General features: G+C 39.7%; 5 protein-coding genes across 5 annotated transcripts; 1 reads left to right on the top strand and 4 right to left on the bottom strand.

Moving 5' to 3' along the window:
- Positions 1–2,131: 2,131 nt before the first annotated feature.
- On the bottom strand, positions 2,132–3,046 carry LOC103964735 (chitinase 2-like). The gene has a single exon (XM_009377699.2). The coding sequence runs from the start codon at positions 3,041–3,043 to the stop codon at positions 2,132–2,134; it is 912 nt and encodes a 303-aa protein (XP_009375974.2). The 5' UTR covers positions 3,044–3,046.
- Positions 3,047–4,411: 1,365 nt separating this feature from the next.
- Positions 4,412–6,499, bottom strand: LOC103964736. The gene has a single exon (XM_009377700.2). The coding sequence runs from the start codon at positions 6,497–6,499 to the stop codon at positions 4,412–4,414; it is 2,088 nt and encodes a 695-aa protein (XP_009375975.2).
- A 2,400-nt stretch (positions 6,500–8,899) lies between these two features.
- LOC103964719 (myosin-11) lies at positions 8,900–13,022 on the bottom strand. The gene is made up of 15 exons (XM_048564826.1): positions 12,836–13,022; positions 12,640–12,727; positions 12,518–12,564; positions 12,296–12,385; positions 12,121–12,174; positions 11,824–11,901; positions 11,666–11,734; positions 11,432–11,587; positions 11,213–11,339; positions 10,612–10,649; positions 10,310–10,399; positions 10,095–10,199; positions 9,704–9,853; positions 9,423–9,532; positions 8,900–9,338 (listed from the first exon to the last, which is right to left on the bottom strand). Exons 1-15 carry the CDS (start codon positions 12,869–12,871, stop codon positions 9,263–9,265), a joined length of 1,314 nt encoding a protein of 437 aa, XP_048420783.1. The 5' UTR covers positions 12,872–13,022; the 3' UTR covers positions 8,900–9,262.
- A 950-nt stretch (positions 13,023–13,972) lies between these two features.
- Positions 13,973–16,115, top strand: LOC103964720 (metal tolerance protein B-like). The gene is made up of 2 exons (XM_018651763.2): positions 13,973–14,028; positions 14,877–16,115. Exon 2 carries the CDS (start codon positions 14,877–14,879, stop codon positions 16,089–16,091), a length of 1,215 nt encoding a protein of 404 aa, XP_018507279.1. The 5' UTR covers positions 13,973–14,028; the 3' UTR covers positions 16,092–16,115.
- A 299-nt stretch (positions 16,116–16,414) lies between these two features.
- Positions 16,415–18,983, bottom strand: LOC125468649 (ras-related protein Rab2BV-like). Its single transcript, XM_048564827.1, has 3 exons — positions 18,823–18,983; positions 18,513–18,708; positions 16,415–17,230 (listed from the first exon to the last, which is right to left on the bottom strand). Exons 2-3 carry the CDS (start codon positions 18,675–18,677, stop codon positions 16,745–16,747), a joined length of 651 nt encoding a protein of 216 aa, XP_048420784.1. The 5' UTR covers positions 18,678–18,708; positions 18,823–18,983; the 3' UTR covers positions 16,415–16,744.
- Positions 18,984–20,811: the final 1,828 nt, after the last annotated feature.

Genomic DNA, 20,811 nt, shown 5'->3' with positions numbered 1-20,811 from the left:
CTACGTTGGATTAGTGTTGAGGACTTTCTTGGCCTTGAAAATGAAAGACAAAGGTCACTCACAGGTTACTTTTCTTATAGTTGGTTAGGTCTTTAATTCATGGGGTGCCATCAAGGAGGAATGTTCATTAATCCACCGTCCAAAATGAACCTAGCTAGCACTTTGGAAAGACTAGTTGTGTTCTTTTTCCCATCAAATCAAAAACTCTTTCACTATGGTTTGGAGAGGTTTCAATTGTTAAACCAATGCCTATTTAATTGACTACTCGAGGGTTCAATATTGGCCACATTATCGAAACTCCTCGTGAAGGAGTGGTTAAGAATATTCAATAATGTATCAAATTTAGTGCTCAATTTTCACGGCCTTTATTATTGTTTAGATAATAATAGAATCGTAACTCCTTTGAATTGACGGAATAGGTTTGATTTCACAAACCGAACTACTTCAAATCACACAAAGGGGCTTTGATTTGGTTCACAAATTTTAAAATTTCGGTCGTTCCCTATAAACTCTGTGTGGCTTGTTAAATTGTGATTGAATATGTTTGTATCTCTTTAGTGAATCGCCATAAAAGAAAAAGAAAAGGATGCAAAGCAAGCTTTTTCATTGGATTTAAGTTTGGTGGTACTACAATCTAGTGATATTTTTTTGAGAAGTCTCAAGTTGGAGTGCTAGGTTTGACTAGTTGGTTTCATCACAACATACAGTATGTTGGCAAATGACAGAATGCATCGAGTACTGCTAAACATGGGGGACTTGAAGATTACTGAGTACTGAACCCAAGTTAGGGCTCTACCATTCAAAATTTAGGTCAATTAAATTTGTATTGTAGGGTCTTAGACCAATGAAATGTATTTTGCACAACTTCGTACGTCTTGAATAATCGACAGATTTCCAAAGCAATGCTGCTTTTGCTTTCGATCGGGTCGGTATCACGGGAATTGAAAAGCTGCATTAGAGCTTAATTTCCATGTTTGCTACACAGTCTAGACTTATGGTATTAGGGAATTAACTACATTGAAAAAAAGCAAATAACGATGAAAATTTGAGAAAGCTGAAGAACAGAGAAAAATAAAGAAGAAAGAAGTGCTTTTCTATATTGATTGAATGATTCTTGGTTACAACAGATAGCTCATAAGCTATTTATACAAAACAAACTACTAACAAACTAGTTTACGATTTCTACTAACAACCTAATGCGCCAGATAATGTCACATGTCACTAAATCAAACATTGAAGAAGTTGAGGTTCCACCATAAAACCAATTGATAATATAGGGAGTAGCCCAACCTCTTATAAGTCTTTGCAAGGTTTCTCCTCCATCAATGTGAGATTCATTCTCAACACACTCCTCACGTGTGACGAATATTTAAGCCTAACACGTGGACAATATAACAGGGTGACATGGAGCGTGTGTGGCCGTTTGACTTCACACGTGTGACAACCTGCTCTGATATCATGAAGAAGTTGAGGTTCCACCATAAAACCAATTTGGCAATATAGAGAGTAACCCAACCTCTTTTAAAGCTTTTGTAGGGTTTCTCCTACCATCAATATGAATTTTATTCTCAACACGATCACATATTGATATCACTTTATAATAGCTTCTATACAAACAATATCTCTCATCTTTGGTGACACGTATCCTTTTATCTCCATTTATGTGTTGGCAATCTCAAGACAGCCAAGTATAACTACTAGTTTCGCTTGCTAATATTTGTTTCACAGGATAAAAAGACGAACAATAATAAATATCATTTAGTTTGATGACATTTAGGTTTTACTGAATCTCATGCATGATAATTGTTGAATAAAATAAAAAATGTACGTTGTATTACGGGATTCAAATCCCATATTTGATGTGAGGGTAGATCATCAATGGTGAAAGTTGAATTATGCAATGGCAACGCTAGAGTACCTAGCTAGCGTGTGAAACAAGAAAACCATATGTTGAAAATAAGAAAATTTTAATAAAAAGTAGCACTCTTACACAATCATACAAGACAATCTGAAATATGTAAAAACTCTAGCACACATGAAAGTAAGTATATTACCCTGGAATCCAATTCCAGTGCCTACTTCTTAACCACACCCGTATACAAGGCAATGCATAAGATCATAATATATAGTACTAATTATTGGCCAAGAGAGCTTCCGATTGCTTTTCGTAGCGGAAACCAAGTTTCTTGGAATCATCAGCTGACCAAACAAAGATTCCACCGAGTTTTCCCTCACTCCTGAGCCTCTGGCAGGCTTTAAAAAACCCGTTCTCCGGTGACAATCCGCCACTCCCATCACTGATAAAGCTTGCCAAGACCTGTCCGCCATTGTAATTGGAGCTCTGAGTGTTGAAATAGTTGATGAACTGAGACACCGTGGTGCTCTGATCGTAGGCATAAAATTGGAAATTGACATAGTCAATCAAATGGCCATAGCTCTTCCACAAGGCCAAGTAGTGGCTCTGAACTTCATCGTCGTCAAACGGAGCAATAGATGCAAATGAGATCACTCCATTGTTCTTTAGGGTTGTTATAAGCCTTCCAATGCACTCGGAAAATGTATCGGGGTCTGCTTGAAAGTGCTCGTAATCAATGTCGATTCCGTCCAAGTTGTACTGCTGGATGATGCTTGTGAGTGAAGAAACAGCATTCGAAACCCACGAATCAATTGAGGAAGGTTTGAAGTAGGCAGAGCCACTACTGACACTATCTCCTCCTAAGCTCAAGGCAACTTTGACATTAGAATGTTGGTTTTTGATGGAGGAAACTTGGGAAGGGCTGAGGTTGTCGGAGTCCCAAAAGACATTGAATTTTCCGTTGGTGGGAGAGGAGCCTGAGGGGTCATAGTCTATGGCGAAGGCGAGAATGAAGTGGAATTCTACATTAGGGTTTATGGGGACATCCGAAAACTTGACGTTATTGAATTCGGCTCCTATGTATTCGCGAAAGAGATCGGAGTTTCCCGGGCCGGCTTGGATATGGGAAGTGAGGAGGGCTTGCAGAAAGAAAAGGGTGATGACGAGCTTAAGCATTGGAACTGCCATTGCTAATATTCAAGAGTAGTGCTAGAATATGTTTTTGTGTGTGGCTATGAGTCACGTTATGTTCCAGTTTTATAGTGCATTAGTTACTCAATGTGAAGATGTTTTTGTGCATGAAGTGCCGTTGCAGTAGTTGTGTTTTTTGTGTTGAGCTTTGTCTCGGCCGAATTGCACAGGACAAAATTGTGGCAATCATCTAGATTGTGTCTAATATCAAAATTTTATAATATTTCTGGCCCGGATAGTCCACTAATAAGGCCCAAATTTGTTTGTTGAAATCCCAAAATATACAAAGTAAAGTGTAACAAGGCCCAAAATTGTTAGATAAATGCCTAAATTTTACCTCATAGCTAGGGATATGTACTTTCAAAATAGTTTACAAATATTGTAAGACCTGGTTTGGTACTGAGGTAATTCTGAAAAAAGCTAGTATCAAAAAAAGCTGGGAGCTATTTTTGTGTTTGGTAAACATTCAGCTTCAGCTTTTTTTCACAGTTTTGGGTGAAAAAAAGCCAAAAACAAGAAGCTGCAAAACCCAGCTTTGAAAAACTGGTTTTTTTTCATATCTGTTTTACATAAAAGTTTACCAAACACTATAATACTGCTTTTTTTTTTCAAAAGCACTTTTACAAAAAAGTTTATCAAACGCTCTGCTGCTTTATTTCACAGCTGCTTATTCTCACAGTACAGCAGAAGCAGCTTTTTTTCAAAGCACAGCAATACCAAACCACCCCTAACTCAATTGCTTAAAGTCGTTCACTCTTACACCTGATATTCAGAGTTCGATTTCTACCTCCTTTAATATCACTCGTTAAAAAATGGATTAATAAATGGTCAGATGTATTAGAAGTTCACATAGTCAATGACAACGAGCTATACATCCTACATTAGGAATGCTTTGAAAACATCGACCAGGATCTCGCTTTCTAAATTTTAAGTTGTCTCAAAGTCTTTTGAATTATTAATCTCACATTCAAACCTACTATTCATAGTTAAGTAACTTAAGTTCATCAAAACAGATTCAGTAGTCAGGAAAGTATAACTAATCATACTATCCTATATCTGTAAGTAAAGCTTGGGTTTGGTGTACTGGCACGTGGAGAAGAGAATAAAGGGATGCATGGCAGAAAGTGCACATGCATTGACAGCCTTGCATATTTTTCATGCCTAAGCGCTTTACTTATATGTATACTAATATTGACGACTTGACAACATATATAAATATTATAAATCAACGACATATTGAAAAACTGATCATTTCTGCTATTAAAATTTGAAAATTGATCATTTGGTCAATTTCTCTTAAATTTTTTACACTTCATTTATATTTTTATTTTTACCGGAACTTGAGGAGAAGTTTTCAAGCAGAAGCTAGGGTTGCTTGCTAATAGCAGAAAGAGTTATTGTTGGTGTGCCTTGTTTGATCTGAAACTGTTGACTGAAACCAAGATTTGCCATGAGAAGGCACACATGTGTAAGAAGCTCTCCTCCATGCCTAAGCTGTTGCGCGTGCTCCTTCCAACTGCAATGACTCGCTGCGTAACACAACATCTCTATCCACACTTGGCTTATTATCCCCCATTTTTCTTCATTACTCTTTCCCTCCTCAGTTTCCAATGCCATCAACTGTTTTGCAAGCCTAGACCCATCAAACAACACTGTCTTGCTTCTCTCACCAATCACCATTGCCGGAACTAACTCCGTGTTCACCTCAAGCATAACCTGCCTGGCATGGCCTGCCCCTTTGGTTATGACTTCTCTTCTCTTTTCAAAAAACTCTGCGGCCTCTGCGCACGTGTCACGAAATCTAATCTGCCCAATTCCCTCTGGCAACATGAAGGGGCTGAAGACGAGATTGTGCATCATATAATTTGAGAACAACTTGCTCACCTTGGATTTGGAACTAATTAGAGATGGTTCTTGATTTTTATTTTCAAGATCATTGTTGAAGCATAAATCTGTTGCAATGTGCCATAGAAGAATGCTTTGGTCTAATGAAGCTTCTTCCACACTCCAACCAAACTTTTCTATACAGTTACTCTTTTGAAGAGCATGAGTGCCTCTCCAATCCAAGACTTCACTGGTTGCAACATTTTCTCTTTGAGCATCTTGGAGTTGCGCAACAATAAGCTCTCTCATCTCAGTAGGGACATCCTCCTTGGCTGTGTACCAATATTTCTCTAACAGGCCATAGATGTGAACGAGTTTGAGAATTCTGGCACACTTGGGGGGATTCTCTTTGAAACAAAAATCGATGAGATTGTATTGTGCCACGGATTCAGACCAATTTTTGTCGTAGCCCAAGCTTGATCTAAAGGAAGAGATTGCTTGATAGACACGAGAAGCAAGCGAGTGCGTCTGCTTGCTTAACCAATAGAGTGTCCAATCTGTACAAATTAGTACAATGATGGCGTACAACTCAAGAGCAATGGCTCCGGCAGACAATAAGTAGGTGAGAGTTATATCAACTGTGGAATAAAAATGCTTATCAATAACAAGGGCAAAGACTACAAGTGTGGAAATGGAGCAAAGAAGGTTGATGAAGCGAAAAATGATACCCGGGCGAGAATACACAACAGTTGCCTTTGTGTATAACACATCATAAACAAAACCAAGCTCAACCTCTATTACTTTGAGGACTTCTTTCGGTGAATGACCCTGAAGCATTTCACTGCAGCAATTGCGATCATTGTAGTCCAGGATGAGATCTGCGTAAAGGCGCTTAAAGAGGTCGAACAATTCAAATGCTTCGTGGAGATATCTGGCTTCGGAAATCACAGGATTGATCCGCCCAACACGAAAAATACCTTCCCCACCTGTACTTCCAATTGCAACCTCATCTCCTCGAGCTTTTGTAGCGCTATATTCAGCTGCATAATCGGCATAACCACGACCTGGATTCGGAGCAGGGAGCAAGGAGTCACGCAATCTTCCACTGCTTGCAGACCGCAGGGCCCAAGTCCGCTCTCCATATTTGTTAAGTCCAGCAACAAATACTGGTATTGCTAGCAGTGAGAGGGGGTACGTGCTCGGCGTCCAGTATCTTAAAAAGATGAAAAAAGCCACTTCAACCTGGACAACTAAACCCAGCAGGTGCCTCAACCAAAGCTCATTGTCCTCCAACGCGTAAGCAGTGATGGTGTCTGGACCACCAAGGTGCACGAGAAGAAATGGCGCCCAGAAAGCCATAATGGTATGGCTGTTTGGATGTGGGGAGCTTTCATGATCATCTACTTGGAAGCTGGATATCATTCCAAGCGCGACAGTAGCAACCCAATCCGCTGATAAGTACGCTGTCCAAATGACGATTCTGATCCAGGTTTTAGCACTGTATTTTCTACGGCTTCCAAACACCACTAGGACAGTTTGTAAGCATAGGCTGCAGAGGACCAGGAGTCGAAGGTTCCATTTGTTCCATAGGTTTCCCACACTTTCTGGAATAATTCTAATTTCCACCATTTTTGTAGTTTATGAATGAAATTTAATGCGTAAGATGTGGTAAGAAATGAGAGAACTATAGGGGGAAGAGAACACTGAAATAACATATATTGCATGGTATTACAATTCATTCACAATATAACACCATATCATATGTCATAACATACATGTATTGACTATCTCGTCTACTCATATTATAACACGTGATGTACATCACTTGACGGTATTCCCTCTCAAAATTTCTCGACAACAACCACTAGTACTTGATTTAACAGCTTAGCCGTTGGTGGTACTAAAAATTTATACAAGTTTTAGTAGTAAATTCGTACCCATGTGGTTTGTTCCTTAATTGTGGCATTTTATTTTAAACATCACGTACATTAGTCCTCAACATAATATAAAAAATAGATGTAGCTACCACACTTGCACATACAATGGCGTGGATTGTGGCATTTTATTTTAAACATCATGTACATTAGTCCTCAACTTAATATGAAAAATAGATGTAGCTACCACACTTGCACATATAATAGCGATTAAAATCGAAAGTCTTGTAGGATCTCTTTTTTTTTTTTTTTTTTTTTTTTTTTTTTTTTTTTTTTTTCAAGAAAGAGGACCAACTAGTGGCTTTGCCACAGCAGTACACCCTACAGAGATCAGGAAGACTCAAAGAGACATTTTAACCTCCCCGGCTAGCATCGTGTAATTCACCAGCGCTAGAAATCGAAAGTCTTGCAGGTTTTTCGATCCTCATTATTTTACTAGTTTGCTCCCCACTTACCTTTTTCTCTATACCTACTATTAAGCATTGATATGTGTTGGTCTACATTTTAATACAACCGTTTCTGTGATATACCACCCAAGTCAATGACAAGTTTTAATATTAAACTGTTGACTCTAAAAATTACAAAACCTACGTGGCGCGCAGGCCGAGTAACTAATAAGCTAACTACGTCCTTCGGTTGAATGCGGGGGGGGGTGCCAACTCGTCGGCCGAGCTTGGCCGAGGAGTAAAGTTTGTTGATGTCGCGTTGAGCGCGTCGGTGACTTCTTTATCTTGCGATTGCGACCGAGGAAGGAACACTCTCGGTCTCTGGGTTCTATAGTCTGAAGACAAGACTACTAATTCTGCGGAGTTCACGAATCGTCGGAGCTCGATTCGGTCACTGTGATTATATTCGTGAGAGTATAAGCACGTCGAATCGAGACCAAACTATATGGGCACAGGTACTCAAATGTGATGTATGTCTTGATGGTAAATGTAGTTCGGCCGTCGGAATGCCGAACCCTGAAACTTACTTGCGAGTATCCAATCATAAAAGCACTCGGCGTCCAGTACGCCGAGTAAGACAATTCGTAACACCTGACTATGCCGAGAAGGCTAGCAATGTGACCTCTACCAACAAGGGTTTTCGAACCCTCCTCGGCCAAGACTTAGATAGGTAATCGGCCGGCTTCGACGCAGTGCTGTTTATCCAAACTGAAGGTGCTTCTCGGTCGACTGATTCTGCGGCAGCAGTGCTGTTTATCCAAACTAAAGGTGCTCGCCGGGTGCCTCCACAGTGCCGTTTATCCAAACTGAAGGTGTTTCGGCAAAAAGAGAAAAGGGAAAATCTCAAGGTATTTGATAGGTTTTGCGCAGGGCAATTGTATGCTGAATTGAAGGTCCTTTCTCGTTGCATGATTTCTTGTATTTATAGCACCTCATCCCTTGAATTGCATCCTTATCTGGATTGGGAGTCCTTGTCCCGTTTCAACTCTACCTCGAACAAACCTACTCCCACTAGGCTTTGAACTTTCCCTTTTTCAAGGCTTTATTCTTTGCCGGCCGGGAATCCTGGTCGCTCCAGGACTTCCTCGACCCTTTTATGTTTATCTGGACTACTCCTTTGGATTGCACTCGACTGACCCTACCAACTGGCCCGAGACTTATTTACTCGGCCTATAGCACTTGACACACCTTTGGGCCGAGCACAACCTGCTGCTCGGCCCAACAATATTATTTTGGGCCGAAACATAAACACATAAATCTAGCTACATTTCCAACTGTAGCAAAGACTAGCTAGTAGCAAATGCACATGATAGCTTAGGTGGTTATTTTTAAAATTATGCTGTTAATCACTTGCTCATAGCACAAGAAAACGAATACGTCTCCGTCTTCGACCCTTTCGTCACCTAACGGACTGGTGGTTGGCAGTGGCACACATCTTATCATCTAATTAAGCAACAAGCACAACAAGAGTTCAACTTTCGTCCTTTCATTTCGTAGTGAAAAATAAGGAAAATGAAGTTACAGGATCGAACCGAAAGCGCTAAATCTCATGTTGTATACTGTATTCCTTTGTGCTTGAGGCCAAGGGGATTAGAATTATTGCCTTCAGACATGAGGGGTATAATGGTCTTACTACTACTGGAGTAGAATACGTGAAACCGGGACTTAATACATCACACAAATTAGAGAGGCAGTACAAATGTGATAAGTGTAGCATTACTCACATGAGTCACGTTTCCATCCTACAATATGAGAACTTATATGATGCAAGGCTCCAAATCCGAGTACAAATGATGAGTAGAAGTATGAATTTACCATTCTTATGTTCGTAATTCGAGCATTCCGAGGTTCTCTGTTTCCAAACAAGACTAGACACTTTTGTTTCTTTACCTAGTGAACATTTTGATACGTGAAGAATGCCGAGCAAATGGGTCTCAGAAACTTCACAAAGAAAACTGTGCTACTTTAACCAATTTTAGCATGAAGGGGGTTGAGCTGATTTGCCTTTGCATTCACCGCACGGTCATGGGGCCATCTTGTTTCATCTTGATGAGATTGTTTTCAATGTTTCGTAACACTGGTTTATAGCTGCAACTCGTCGGATGAAATTCATGTTAGCACGAAACTTATAAGAAGAAAACGGAGGGGGAAAAAAAGGGAGAGGGAGCTTACAGGCGTGCAAGCCCATTGTATGCTTGGGTAGCTTGTTGGAGTCGTGCGGAAAGCTGCAATACTTCAGCTGACAACGCCTCTGCTCTGCTCTGTTCTTTCGCAAGTTGATCCTACAAATAAAAGCATGGACGAAACTCAAAAAAATGATGCCAATTAATGAAGGCTAAATAACCCCCATCCTGAATCCTTATTCAATGCACCATGGAAAGTTCAAATATAGTTTTTTTTTTTTCATATAAAAAAAAGGAAAGAATAAAACTTCTTTCTGCTAGCTGACTAACCTTGATGGAGAGAACTTCGGTTGCATACGCAGCTGAACCAGTCTCATTGGGCCCGCCTTCATGGGATTCTAGCAACCCCTTGGACTGGTTGGTTCTCAACTTATCTATAGTTGCACGGAGCTCTTCATTATGCTTAAGACAGTCTTTCACCTGCACATTCACATGCCAAAAATTAAGACACTTCACAAAAATACAAAAGCTGCAAACATGAACCAGATTAGCTAGATTCACTAGTCAAGCATAGTAAATGGTAAGTTCTCCATATCCAGTTGGCAATTGTTTAATGAGAAACCAAAGCAAGACATATTATTAGAAAAAATAATACCGGATAATTTTACATATAGCCGACATTCTGTCAATCTCTGTTATTAGCTAAGCCATTTACAATTACCTGATTCTCCCAGTGCCCTGATATGCTCATCGCTTGCTGATAAGAATTCGAGAGATCAGAATTTTCCTCGAAAAGCCTTTCTATCTCTGAAGATTGGGAATCAATCTGCCACCAAGTACAAAAAGTGAGTTTTCTGCCAAAAGACAAATATACCACCAAAAATAAAACGGGTTCCTATTTGGAATTATAAAAGAGAAAACTGTTGCAAGGATAACCTCTATCAAAAGTTTTTGTCTACTACTTTCCAATCTCTCAATCACTACCGCCATGTCATGCAACTGCTTCTCAAGTTTCTCCTTGTCTTCCTGTTCATTAATGCATTGACCCGTAAATTTAATCATTTATTAAGGAACAACGGGAAGAGAAGAGAGGACACTCATATTATGGTAATAGTACAGCGTCTCCTGAGAGGAACTCATTAAATTCTCGCCTCCTTGTTTTCCTCCCTGTTTTCTTTGGCATATAATCACTGACCTGACAACTGTAAAATTTCTAGGTCATCACGAAATGGACTTACGAGTGAAAATTCCTTGCCAGCCACTTTCTCTGAGACTTCTGCAGTGCATGAACCACGGGCAATAACAACATTCATAAGATCCAACTTTTTTGTAAAATGCCACTATGCAGCAAAAAAATCATGGAAGGCCAATAGAACAACAAAATTGACAGAAGCGTAAACGGGATATGGGGAATCATAACACCATAGATGGTATTCAAGACTAAACAATTTTACTTGAAATTTAGAACTGAGAAGCCAAAAGGGTTTCCAGTTGCGACTCCAACTACACTGAACCCATGAGCCGCCATGGATTTCCATTTATAAATCTTAAATTAGATAAAGAGTAAGTATGAATATAGTGCTGAATATGCAAACAAGAAGAAGAAAAAACTACTAAGAGGAAAAATTCAGGCCAATAACGGTCAATTTGTTTGACTTTTCTAGACCAACAATGTTTATGTACATTTGTTCCTTAGTCTCTTTCACATCAGACTGTGCGGCCCCCAAGATTTAGAGGAGGCTTCCTAAAGTCCTCTCCATTTTATAACTTGAACATCTGAAAGGAGATTTTCTGAAATTCTTTATGGTGTAGAAATGTACATTTGGATGGTTTTGGTACCTGAAGCCTTTCTAGACATAGCTGCAAGCTTTTCCTCCAATTCCTGCTTTACAGATGTAAGGGTGGATGCCCGGGCTTGCTCCTCTGCTAATTGTTGTCTCTCTTGCTGCCTCAAGTGTGACTCTTGCTACAAGAAATTTACCACTGTTGGACACCTATAGACAATACACCAGTTGGGAAATTGGGAAACTACAAATATTCCAACAAACAAATTATCACCTGTAACGCAGATTTTAAGCTAGCCAGCTCCTTTTCTAACATTTGTATTTGATCTGGTGAATTAGAAGTTGAGTTCATTGCACTAAGTGAACCACTCATTGCTTGTTGCTGTAACATATTCAGTTCAGCTCTCAAAGCGGCTGCATCTTCCTCAGCCTGTTGCAAGACAACAAGTGAGAAAAGCATAGAAAGATACCGTTCCAAAGGGATTTAATAGAGAAACTAATTGCATACTCGATATTGTTCTTCTTCTGCATCCTTTAACCGTTTCTTGAGTGTACGAAGCTGGGCTGAAAGATCCTCCTACATTAAGAAATCAAATTGTGAGAGTGAAACAAAACAGAATGAACCAAGTGAGATGAAACACCAACTAAAATATAGATGGTCAGTACCCGTGCAACAACTGCCGCATCTTTCTCCATTGCAACATCCTTGAGAGCTTTTCTCAAAGACGGTACAGTGTTTTTCTCCTGCAATTTACACAAAGTATTAGATGAGAATAGGCTGAAAAAGTTAACAAGGAATGCCCTTTTTTCTTTCCTATAGCTGCACATTCATGTTTCTACGGACCATGAAACGAAGACAAGGCATAAACTACGGATAGATAGAGTTGAGAATACATTAATGCATAAAAAGACATACTCTTTACTGGCAAAAAATGTAATGATATTTAAAGGTGTTACATTTACCAGATCATTCAAACGTTTCTGCAGCACATCGCCCCCGGCTTCCTTTGTTTCAAGCTGAAATATCAAGAGGGCAAAATAATTGCACATCAAAAAATTGATCGTGAACGAAAACCAATACCCTCGCAAAATGGAAACTAAGAATCAAACAAGCAAACCCCAGAAACAATAGTCTTACCAAGGAAGCCAAGCTTTTGTTTTGCTCCTCCAATTCCGCATTTTTCTTCTCTAAGTCTTTTATCTGGGCAACCAAAACACTAACGTCGCTCTGCACCAGCAATCACATATACATGGGAATTAAAAATGAAACTTTCTCAGCAACCAAACATAAAAATCGAAAAACAAAATCCCGAAAATTTTCTTTTCTCAACAGATAATAATTGCAGAAATCAGCTCCTACCTCAGAGAGCCGATTCGCGCTCTCCGATTTTCGCATTCCTCCATTATCTGCGCAATCAAAAACTTCAGCGAAAATACAACACTATTAATTTAACAAAAAAAAAAAAAAAAAAAATTGCGAACCGATTGGAATCGAGATTTTGCTGAGATCGGGTCCCGACGAAGTTTTGCTCAACTTTTCTGCGGCTCGCTTTTGGCGAATTTCTTCCAACTGATAAAAATTCAAATAAAATGAACAAAATTGAAGGAGAATTACGTATTTTCAAATGCAAATCTTCAATGAGAAAAGGAAAATAGACGATGGCGATGAGATCCGTACCGTTCGTCGGCCGAGAGTTGCGTGGCGGGAGTCCATGGCGGTGGAGCGAAGGCGAGGTAAGGACGGTCGTTTCCGTCTCGGTCGCTCTCGCTGCAGCCTCTGCACGGCGGTTTCTCTCGGTGATGGTTTCGATCCGGTACACAGAGAGAAGGCGGTGGCTGGCTGTGGAGAAAACGTTTCTAACGGTCTGTAGGCCCAAATGAAAGAGACAATTGTTTCAAAACTTTTGAAGAGTTTCACGGTTTGCGGGCCGGGCCTAAGCCCATTCCGTTATTTCCGTTACTTGACTCCTCAAGGATTGAGGAGGAATTAAAGTACTTTGTAGCTTATTCACAAAATTTTCGTATTTATAAATGAAATTGTTTATTTTATAAATTATTTTATAAATATGTTTTATAAAAAGTTAATTAAAATTAAGATTGTTAAGTCATAAGCTATATACTTAAAATACACAGACAAATAAAAAAAATATGTTCACAAAAATTTGGAGAATAACAATAATTGGCCGAACTAACTCTACAACTCCATTTGGAAGGTTGGATGAGATAGATTGTGATCAATTAAAAAAGATTTGAATTCAGTCCAGGCCCTTGTTTGTTGTGTCAACAATGTGAGATGAATATGACTTAACATGATGGATTATGGATCCACAGTAGAGTGAATTATCTAATGTATCCTTTTGCATAGGTTACAAGTCATATCTTATAAGTTTTTTTTAATCAAATAATATTCCTAAGTGGGCTAAAAACAAAAAATCATATCTTAAGATCCAATGTTATTCAGTCCTCCAAATGGGCCTAAATGGCTGTCAAAAGAATTAATAAATGATCGTTAACGTCAAAGCTGAATGCCGTTGCCCCACGGATTGATGAGAGATGAGAGAACGTGTGGGACTTGGATCACAAATGACGAGCGAGTATCCATGTATGCAAAAACCCTAATCATTTCTCTTCCTATTGATTTCATCCCTTGAGAGAGAGAACTTAGGGATCGCAAATCCGAAGTTTGTCTATGAAAAGTAGATTTAATTATATTAGTGTCTATAATTGATTTCTTCTCTGTAATACTAATTGATAGGGTCTCATTAGTAAGTGCTACGAGCTCTCGTACATTGGAACCCATGGTTATGGATCCGAATCCATTAAGTGAAATCCCCCATCAAAATCTCTACTTGTCTCTCCTCAGATTCTCAGGTACTCCTCCATCGTTCCCAATTGAGCTCTCTTCCTCCGTTTTGTTTTTGGGTTTTTGGATTCTTTGGTTTGCGTTTTCAAGTTGTTTTTTTAATCTTTGTATTGATTTTTATTATATGGTTGTATTGGTTTAATGGTAGTTTATGGAATTTGATAATTTGGGTCTGTTAGTTTATATATGGGTCTGTTGCAAAGTTGGATGCTTGGCGTTGAACTGTGATTTTATGATTGATTCTTTCGAATCAGAAAGCTACCCAGATTTCGAGTTTTCGGGTTCTTGATGCAGCACATAGAGGCATGAGCTTGTAGGGAAAAAAAAAAAAATAAGTATTACCATTTAAGGTGGCTCTTGATGAAAATCCAAGATTTTTCATTTCCTACGAAGAATGGAACGATAATGTTCTTCGTTCATTCAATAACTAAATGTGTAACAGTCGTACACACATGGTTGCACACGCAGTGAAACCAAGTTGACCGAACCACGAGAATTTCCATCTAAGCTTAACAAATCCGTACTAGTAACTATTCTCACAGAATTTAGCTAAAGCTTGATCAACATTAAAGTTGTTGCATGAGTTATAGTTGCCCAATGCCAAACAGCTTTCTGCTGATTTGGTCCTTGAGCTGGAATATGACTTGGTTCTGAGTAGCAGCTGTGTGATAGCTCGGTTTTCTGTGTGCTCGCTTGCACAGCTGCGCTGTTTTGCTGTGCAGCAACCTGCCTTTCCTCACTTTATATTCCGACCTTGCTTAATATACGGAATTAGGCCGCGATTTGGCTATAAAACTGAGGTGCTTCACTTGCTCTTCTTTTTTAAGAAATTAACACCATCACTTTTCTGAAGCAGATGGAACATGAGAAGGTACCCTTTACGAGAACAGAGTCTCAGGAAATTGAGATCGCAATGGTCTCTAAAGGCATTGATACTCTTCCTCTGCCACCGCAGTTGCGTCCCTCCTTGTGTGTCTGTGTTTTCTCCAAAAACGAGCATTGTAGTTTGGATTCAAAACAGCGGTCAAAGTCTGCTACAAAACTCTCTGGACTCGTTGTCGCCTCTCTCTTGTTTATGGTTGTTGAAATTATTGGTGGTGTCAAAGCCAACAGCCTAGCAGTACTCACAGATGCAGCCCACTTGCTTACTGATGTTATTGGATTCTCCATTGCTCTTTTCACAGTAATGGCTTCAGGTTGGGAGGCAACATCGTACCAGTCTTTCGGATATCACCGTCTTGAGGTTTTGAGTGCCCTTTTCTCTGTGCAGCTCGTATGGCTGGTCTCTGGGATCTTGATCTATGAAGCAGTCGACAGGATCCTTCACAACAAGGAAAAGGTGAATGGGCTACTCATGTTTTCAGTCGCAGCATTTGGGTTTCTTGTCAACCTTATCATGGTCGTGTGGCTTGGTCACGATCACACCCATCACGCATGTGGAGGCTTAGGTCAAGATCATCTCCATGATCACAATCACGATCATCATCATGGTCATAATCACGATCATCATCATCATCATGGTCATAGTCACGATCATAACCATGGTCATAATCACGATCATCATAAGGAGGAAGAAAGTGCAATACTTGAAGAGGACAAAACAAGTCTGGTGTCAAATTCTGTGGAGAAGACTAAAATATTAAACATAAATATCCAAGGAGCTTACTTGCATGTCATCGCCGATATGATTCAGTCCGTTGGGGTGATGATTGCTGGAGGCATCATATGGGCAAGGCCAGATTGGTTAGTAGTTGATCTTATCTGCACACTCATATTTTCTGTTTTTGCTGTTAGCACAACTGTATCGATGCTCAAAAATATATATGGCATATTGATGGAGAGAACGCCAAGCGAGATTGATATCATCGGGCTAGAAAAAGGCATTAAGTGCATCAAGGGGGTTCAGGATATTCACGACCTACACGTTTGGGCGCTAACGGTAGGAAAAACAGTTTTGTCTTGCCATGTAACGGCTGAGCCTGCAGTAAGTTCTAGTAAGATAATTGACGAGATTAGGGATTACTGTGAAAGTACTTGCAGAATACATCATGTAACTATACAGATTGAATAGCAGACTGCAGATTGCCAGATTCAACTATCATTTTGTTATCAAATCCCACCATTTCCCCTTTAAAGTTTACCACCAATTATGTTGACTTCTTGGGCAAGCAATTGAAATGTACACGTCCGGATGTCCCAAAGAATTCAAAAACCCTAGTCCTTCTCGATTCGCCATGAAACTGCCACCACCATTGTATGCCACAAGCAATCGATCGCAAGAGCGAAGGCAGCAGAAAGAAAAAGGCTGAAGAAATAGTCTCGAATGATATGACAAAGCGGTATTGAAGCGTTTGTTAGAATGGAAGAAGCAACTGAGAAACGAAACCCGAAGGATTAAAACTTTGAACACACAAGGTTCCTTCTCCATTGATTCTTTAATTTGAGATGCCGAGTTCCACCAGACATTCCAAATTTCAGTAGTTACACCTTATAAAAAGCAACATATAACAAAATGGTGCATCGGATGTAAAAGCAGGCCCTCAAAATGTACCGATACTACTGTCATTATAATTTTCACAAAGCTTCCTTACCACAAATCGTCGAAGTAAAACTGTATTCTACATGCTTCCCTGTCACCAGAAAAAAGAAACTAAAAAGAGAAAAATCAAAAGAGCTGGCATCCAGCAAAATATTTCCCCTCCTTCCCCCTACGTGTGTCATCTTTTATGTCGAGCAGCAACCTCTCTTGTTTGTATTCCCAGAAGCATCACTAACGTCGATGGTGGTTCCTTGACCAGGTAGGGTAGTTGAGACTGCTTCTTGAGCTGCCAGTGCTTTTTTGCTGACAATATGGTAGATCTCGGTTAGAATAGTTTGAAATGCCTTCTCAACGTTGGTTGCTTCCAGTGCTGATGTCTCGAGAAATGAGAGACCTTCCCTCTCAGCCAAGGACTGACCATCATCCTCTGAAACAGCTCGGAGATTGATCAAGTCAGACTTGTTTCCAGTCATCATGATAACAATGTTCGAATCTGCATGGTCCCTCAACTCACGGAGCCACCTTTGGACATTCTCAAAAGTTGGCCGCTTGGTTATGTCATAGACAAGGAGAGCACCCACTGCCCCTCTATAGTATGCACTGGTTATAGCACGGTATCGCTCCTGGCCTGCTGTATCCCAGATCTGTGCCTTCACAGTCTTTCCCTCAACCTGTAAATTTCAGACACGGAAGAGTTTAAGCTAGATCAGATTGTAAGCCATAATTCGCAAGCCCAATTGTTGTATAAACAGACTTCTTCCTACTCATCAACATATTGAACGGTACGCTACATGTATGTTAGAAACTCATAAATATGCTCTGGGACCAGTGGTCCAGTAGACACATTTCATGTTTATAGAGTAACTTCACATTCAATTGAGCCATGATGTTTCAATTCTCACTTGCATGTACAACAGGGGAAGAAATTCTAGTTCTCTCTTCAACTATGTCATATTCATATAGTTGCCTATATATAAAAAATCCAACAAAAGGCAGTATGACCCACAAAACAAACCTAACGAACCAACAGTCTTTCAAATGAAAGATATTGGGCAGTTATTTAGCGTATCATACTCGTTTATTATGCGCTAAATACAAAGGATAGAGAAACCGAGACACGAGTTTCCGCATATACTTCCACAACATTATACAAAATTGGCTCTAATTAAGAATCAAACTTAGGCATCCACCTGTAAGTGCTCATAAATCAACTCCTCTTTGCAAATCATCCATAGTGTGTTAAACAAACTTAAAGATCAACAACAGGTAAATGCTCAAATGGTTAAACTCCTGGAAATAAAATTCGGAGTAGGATTCTTTCCCCGCTGTTTTTCCCTCCCCTTCCCTCCCCTCCTATTTGAACGGTCATGGTTAAGCCACGTCAATATCTTATATTAACTTTTTATAAAAAGAGAAAGACAAAATAGAGAATGTGAGAGGAGGGGATGGAAGGGGATGGAAGGAGGAGAGGAGAGAATCCTAGTCCATAAAATTCAACCGGACAGCTTTAATGTAAAGTAAATCCCGGCTTCTATCAAACAAAAAGACGGGTGTTTATCCCACTGGTTTATTTAACCATTGGCAACCGTATCCACAAGAAGCAATCCATCTAAAAACACAGCACTAAAAAGCCAATCCAAACCCGTTTCACCAAGTTATTAATAACAAATTTTCTGATGGACACCAATCAAACACAGTAAATCCCTAAACAAAATCCAAACAATAATCACAATCTCCAAGCCACCCAAACAAAACTTCAACCAAAATAATTCAAACTCCGAAACCTCCCAAAAATTAACCACATAACATCGAATCTATCACAAACAAATATATCGACAACGCTGACAAAATCAAACAATTGAAGCACAAATCAACTTTCACACCAAGATTAAATACCAAACAGACTAATCAAACTTCTAAAAACGAAGAACAAAGCTCAGTAGGCGAACTTGCCTGGAGAGTTCGGGTGGCGAACTCGACTCCGATGGTGGATTTGGAGTCCAAGCAGAACTCATTCCTGGTAAACCTAGAGAGAATGTTAGATTTGCCCACACCAGAGTCACCGATCAACACGATCTTGAACAGGTAGTCGTACTCGTGGTCTACTCTACTCGCCATGCCGCCGTCTCCCCTCTCCGATCTCCACAACCTACACATACACACAAAAATTCAAACCCATCAAAAATCACACACATACACACAAATCTCTCTTTCTCTGCAACCTATACATACACAAACAGTTGTATCTCTAGATCTCGCTTACCCGGAGGCGAATCGACAGAGGAGAGAACGCGATCGGAGTGTTCGATCGGAGGAACCGAAGGAATTGGGGCGGAGAGCACTGTGGGGAGTTTTGGGGAAGGAGAAAATGGGAACAAAGGGAGGCAACGATGACGAAAGAGAGAGGGCTTTTGAAAGTTGAAACGGCAAATAAATAGATTCTTTGTTTGGTGGTCGAAACGGTGCCGTTTTTTGGCGACAACTGGGGATCTTTGATTCGATGAATTGGGAGAGAGAGTGAGACAGTAGGCAGCCTGGCCTAGATGGTTGGTGCCAGAGGGATGTTTTTATTTTTTTAAATTTAAAAATTTTGTAGTGTTTTCCCACGCCGTAATTAATTAATTTAGATTTGGCTGCGGTTTGGACAGTCGCCAGAGCTATGGACGGCTGATTATTTTTAAACGTGTAGGAAATTATGCGTGAGCGGCTTATACTAGTTGTTGGTAATTTACTTTTTTTTGTAATAACGTTGACGACGATTATTATCAACGTCGAAGCATGAATTAGGGTTGATTGATGTTCGGTTTTGTTCGATTAGGCTTCAAATTGCACATTTTTATTTGTAACATCGTGATTCAGATTTATTCATCTTAAGCTCAAGTTATTTGTTTAAATGAACCAAATTACAACCTCATTACTGGCTTATTTGGAATTAGTTGCAAGGGTACAAAACTTCTGCTTTGAAAAATTAAATACAACTTATATTAAGTGGTTCTACTTACACCAAATTGAGTTTTTACACTGCATTACATAATAATTTCACTTAGTGTCGATACAAAACACGTGTTTGCTGACATATTTGGCACCATGGTTTGTTTGAACCAAATGGCCCTCAAATTGAATTGTATTCACTAGTATTTGTTTTGTCAACTTTTGTAATTGAGAGTTACTATTGTTTATCACTTATTGTATTTTTAAAAGTTTAGTAACCAACCTGAGACAGAAAAAACAAAGGGTAAAGTACAAAAAACTACCTCAATTATTGGTGTCATGACACTTTCATACCTATTAAAAAAATAAAAAATCATTTAATATTTTTAAATATTAAAATAATAATAAAAAGTTGAAACAAAAAAAAATCAAAACCTTCCCATCCACCCCCCCTCCCCCCTTCTCTCTCTCCCCATCTTCTTCTTCCCTGCGTGATTCAACCAAAAAAAAATAAAAATTTGCCCCAACCCCCCCCCCCCCCCGAAGAAGAAGAAGAAGAAGAAGAAGAAGAAGAAGGAAAAAAAAAAACCCAACCCAGTTCGTCCCTCTCCCCAAAAAAAAACAAACCCAGTTCGTCCCCCCCCCCAACCCCAAAAAAAACAAATCCAACACCCTGCCAAACCAGAAAGCAAAAGAAGGAGGAAGAAGAAGAAGAAGAAGAAGAAGAAGAAGGAAAAAAAAACCTAGATCCCGTTCGCCGATTCCACGAGGGGTGGGTGCGAGGTTGGGTGGGTGTAAGGATGGGTGCGGAGGGTGGATGCGAGGGGAAGACGAACTGAGAATTTTATTTTTGGGTTGCAGGTAAGGGCTCGGGTGGGGGAGAAGAGGGGGTGGGGGGGATGGGGGAGAAGAAAGAAGGATGCGGGGTGGGGGGGAGGGTGGGAAGGGATAAAGAGCTTTTTTTTTTTTTTTTTTTTTTTTCTTCTTCTTCTTCTTTTGTTTTCTGGGTTGCAGGCTTGCAGCAGGGGGGGATGGGGGAGAAGAAAGAAGGATTTTTTTTGGGGGGGGGGGGGGGTGGGGAAGGGATGAAGGTTTGTTTGTTTTTTTTCTTCTTCTTCTTCTTCTTCTTCTTCATTTGTTTTCTGGGTTGGAGTTTTGCAAGGGGAGGGATGGAGGGAGGGAAAGAGTTGTTTCGTTTTCCCTTTTTTTTTTTTTAACTTTTTTTTATTATTTTAATATTTAAAAAATATTAACTAATTTTTTTTAGTTTTAATAGTATTTTATTAATTTTTTTTTAATAGAAAGTGGGCCCTGAATCATG

The sequence above is a fragment of a genome, unplaced genomic scaffold, assembly GCF_019419815.1.
Source record: "Pyrus x bretschneideri cultivar Hongxiangsu unplaced genomic scaffold, Pyrus_bretschneideri_v1 Contig39, whole genome shotgun sequence".
Classification (NCBI taxonomy): Eukaryota; Viridiplantae; Streptophyta; class Magnoliopsida; order Rosales; family Rosaceae; genus Pyrus; species Pyrus x bretschneideri.
The sequence above is the reverse complement of the archived record's forward strand: the minus strand, read 5'-3'. Positions and strand labels throughout refer to the sequence as shown.

Excerpts from the sequence above, each read along its gene's own strand:
- LOC103964735 (XM_009377699.2), bottom strand. The coding sequence starts at position 3,043 with ATGGCAGTTCCAATGCTTAAGCTCGTCATCACCCTTTTCTTTCTGCAA.
- LOC103964736 (XM_009377700.2), bottom strand. The coding sequence starts at position 6,499 with ATGGTGGAAATTAGAATTATTCCAGAAAGTGTGGGAAACCTATGGAAC.
- LOC103964719 (XM_048564826.1), bottom strand. The coding sequence starts at position 12,871 with ATGGACTCCCGCCACGCAACTCTCGGCCGACGAACG. Across the intron at positions 12,565-12,639 it reads CAAAATCTCGATTCCAATCG|ATAATGGAGGAATGCGAAAA; the intron begins GTTCGCAATTTT and ends TTGATTGCGCAG. Across the intron at positions 9,533-9,703 it reads CCGAAGTTCTCTCCATCAAG|GATCAACTTGCGAAAGAACA; the intron begins GTTAGTCAGCTA and ends TTTTATTTGTAG.
- LOC103964720 (XM_018651763.2), top strand. The coding sequence starts at position 14,877 with ATGGAACATGAGAAGGTACCCTTTACGAGAACAGAGTCTCAGGAAATT.
- LOC125468649 (XM_048564827.1), bottom strand. The coding sequence starts at position 18,677 with ATGGCGAGTAGAGTAGACCACGAGTACGACTACCTGTTCAAGATCGTG. Across the intron at positions 17,231-18,512 it reads TCGCCACCCGAACTCTCCAG|GTTGAGGGAAAGACTGTGAA; the intron begins GCAAGTTCGCCT and ends TGAAATTTACAG.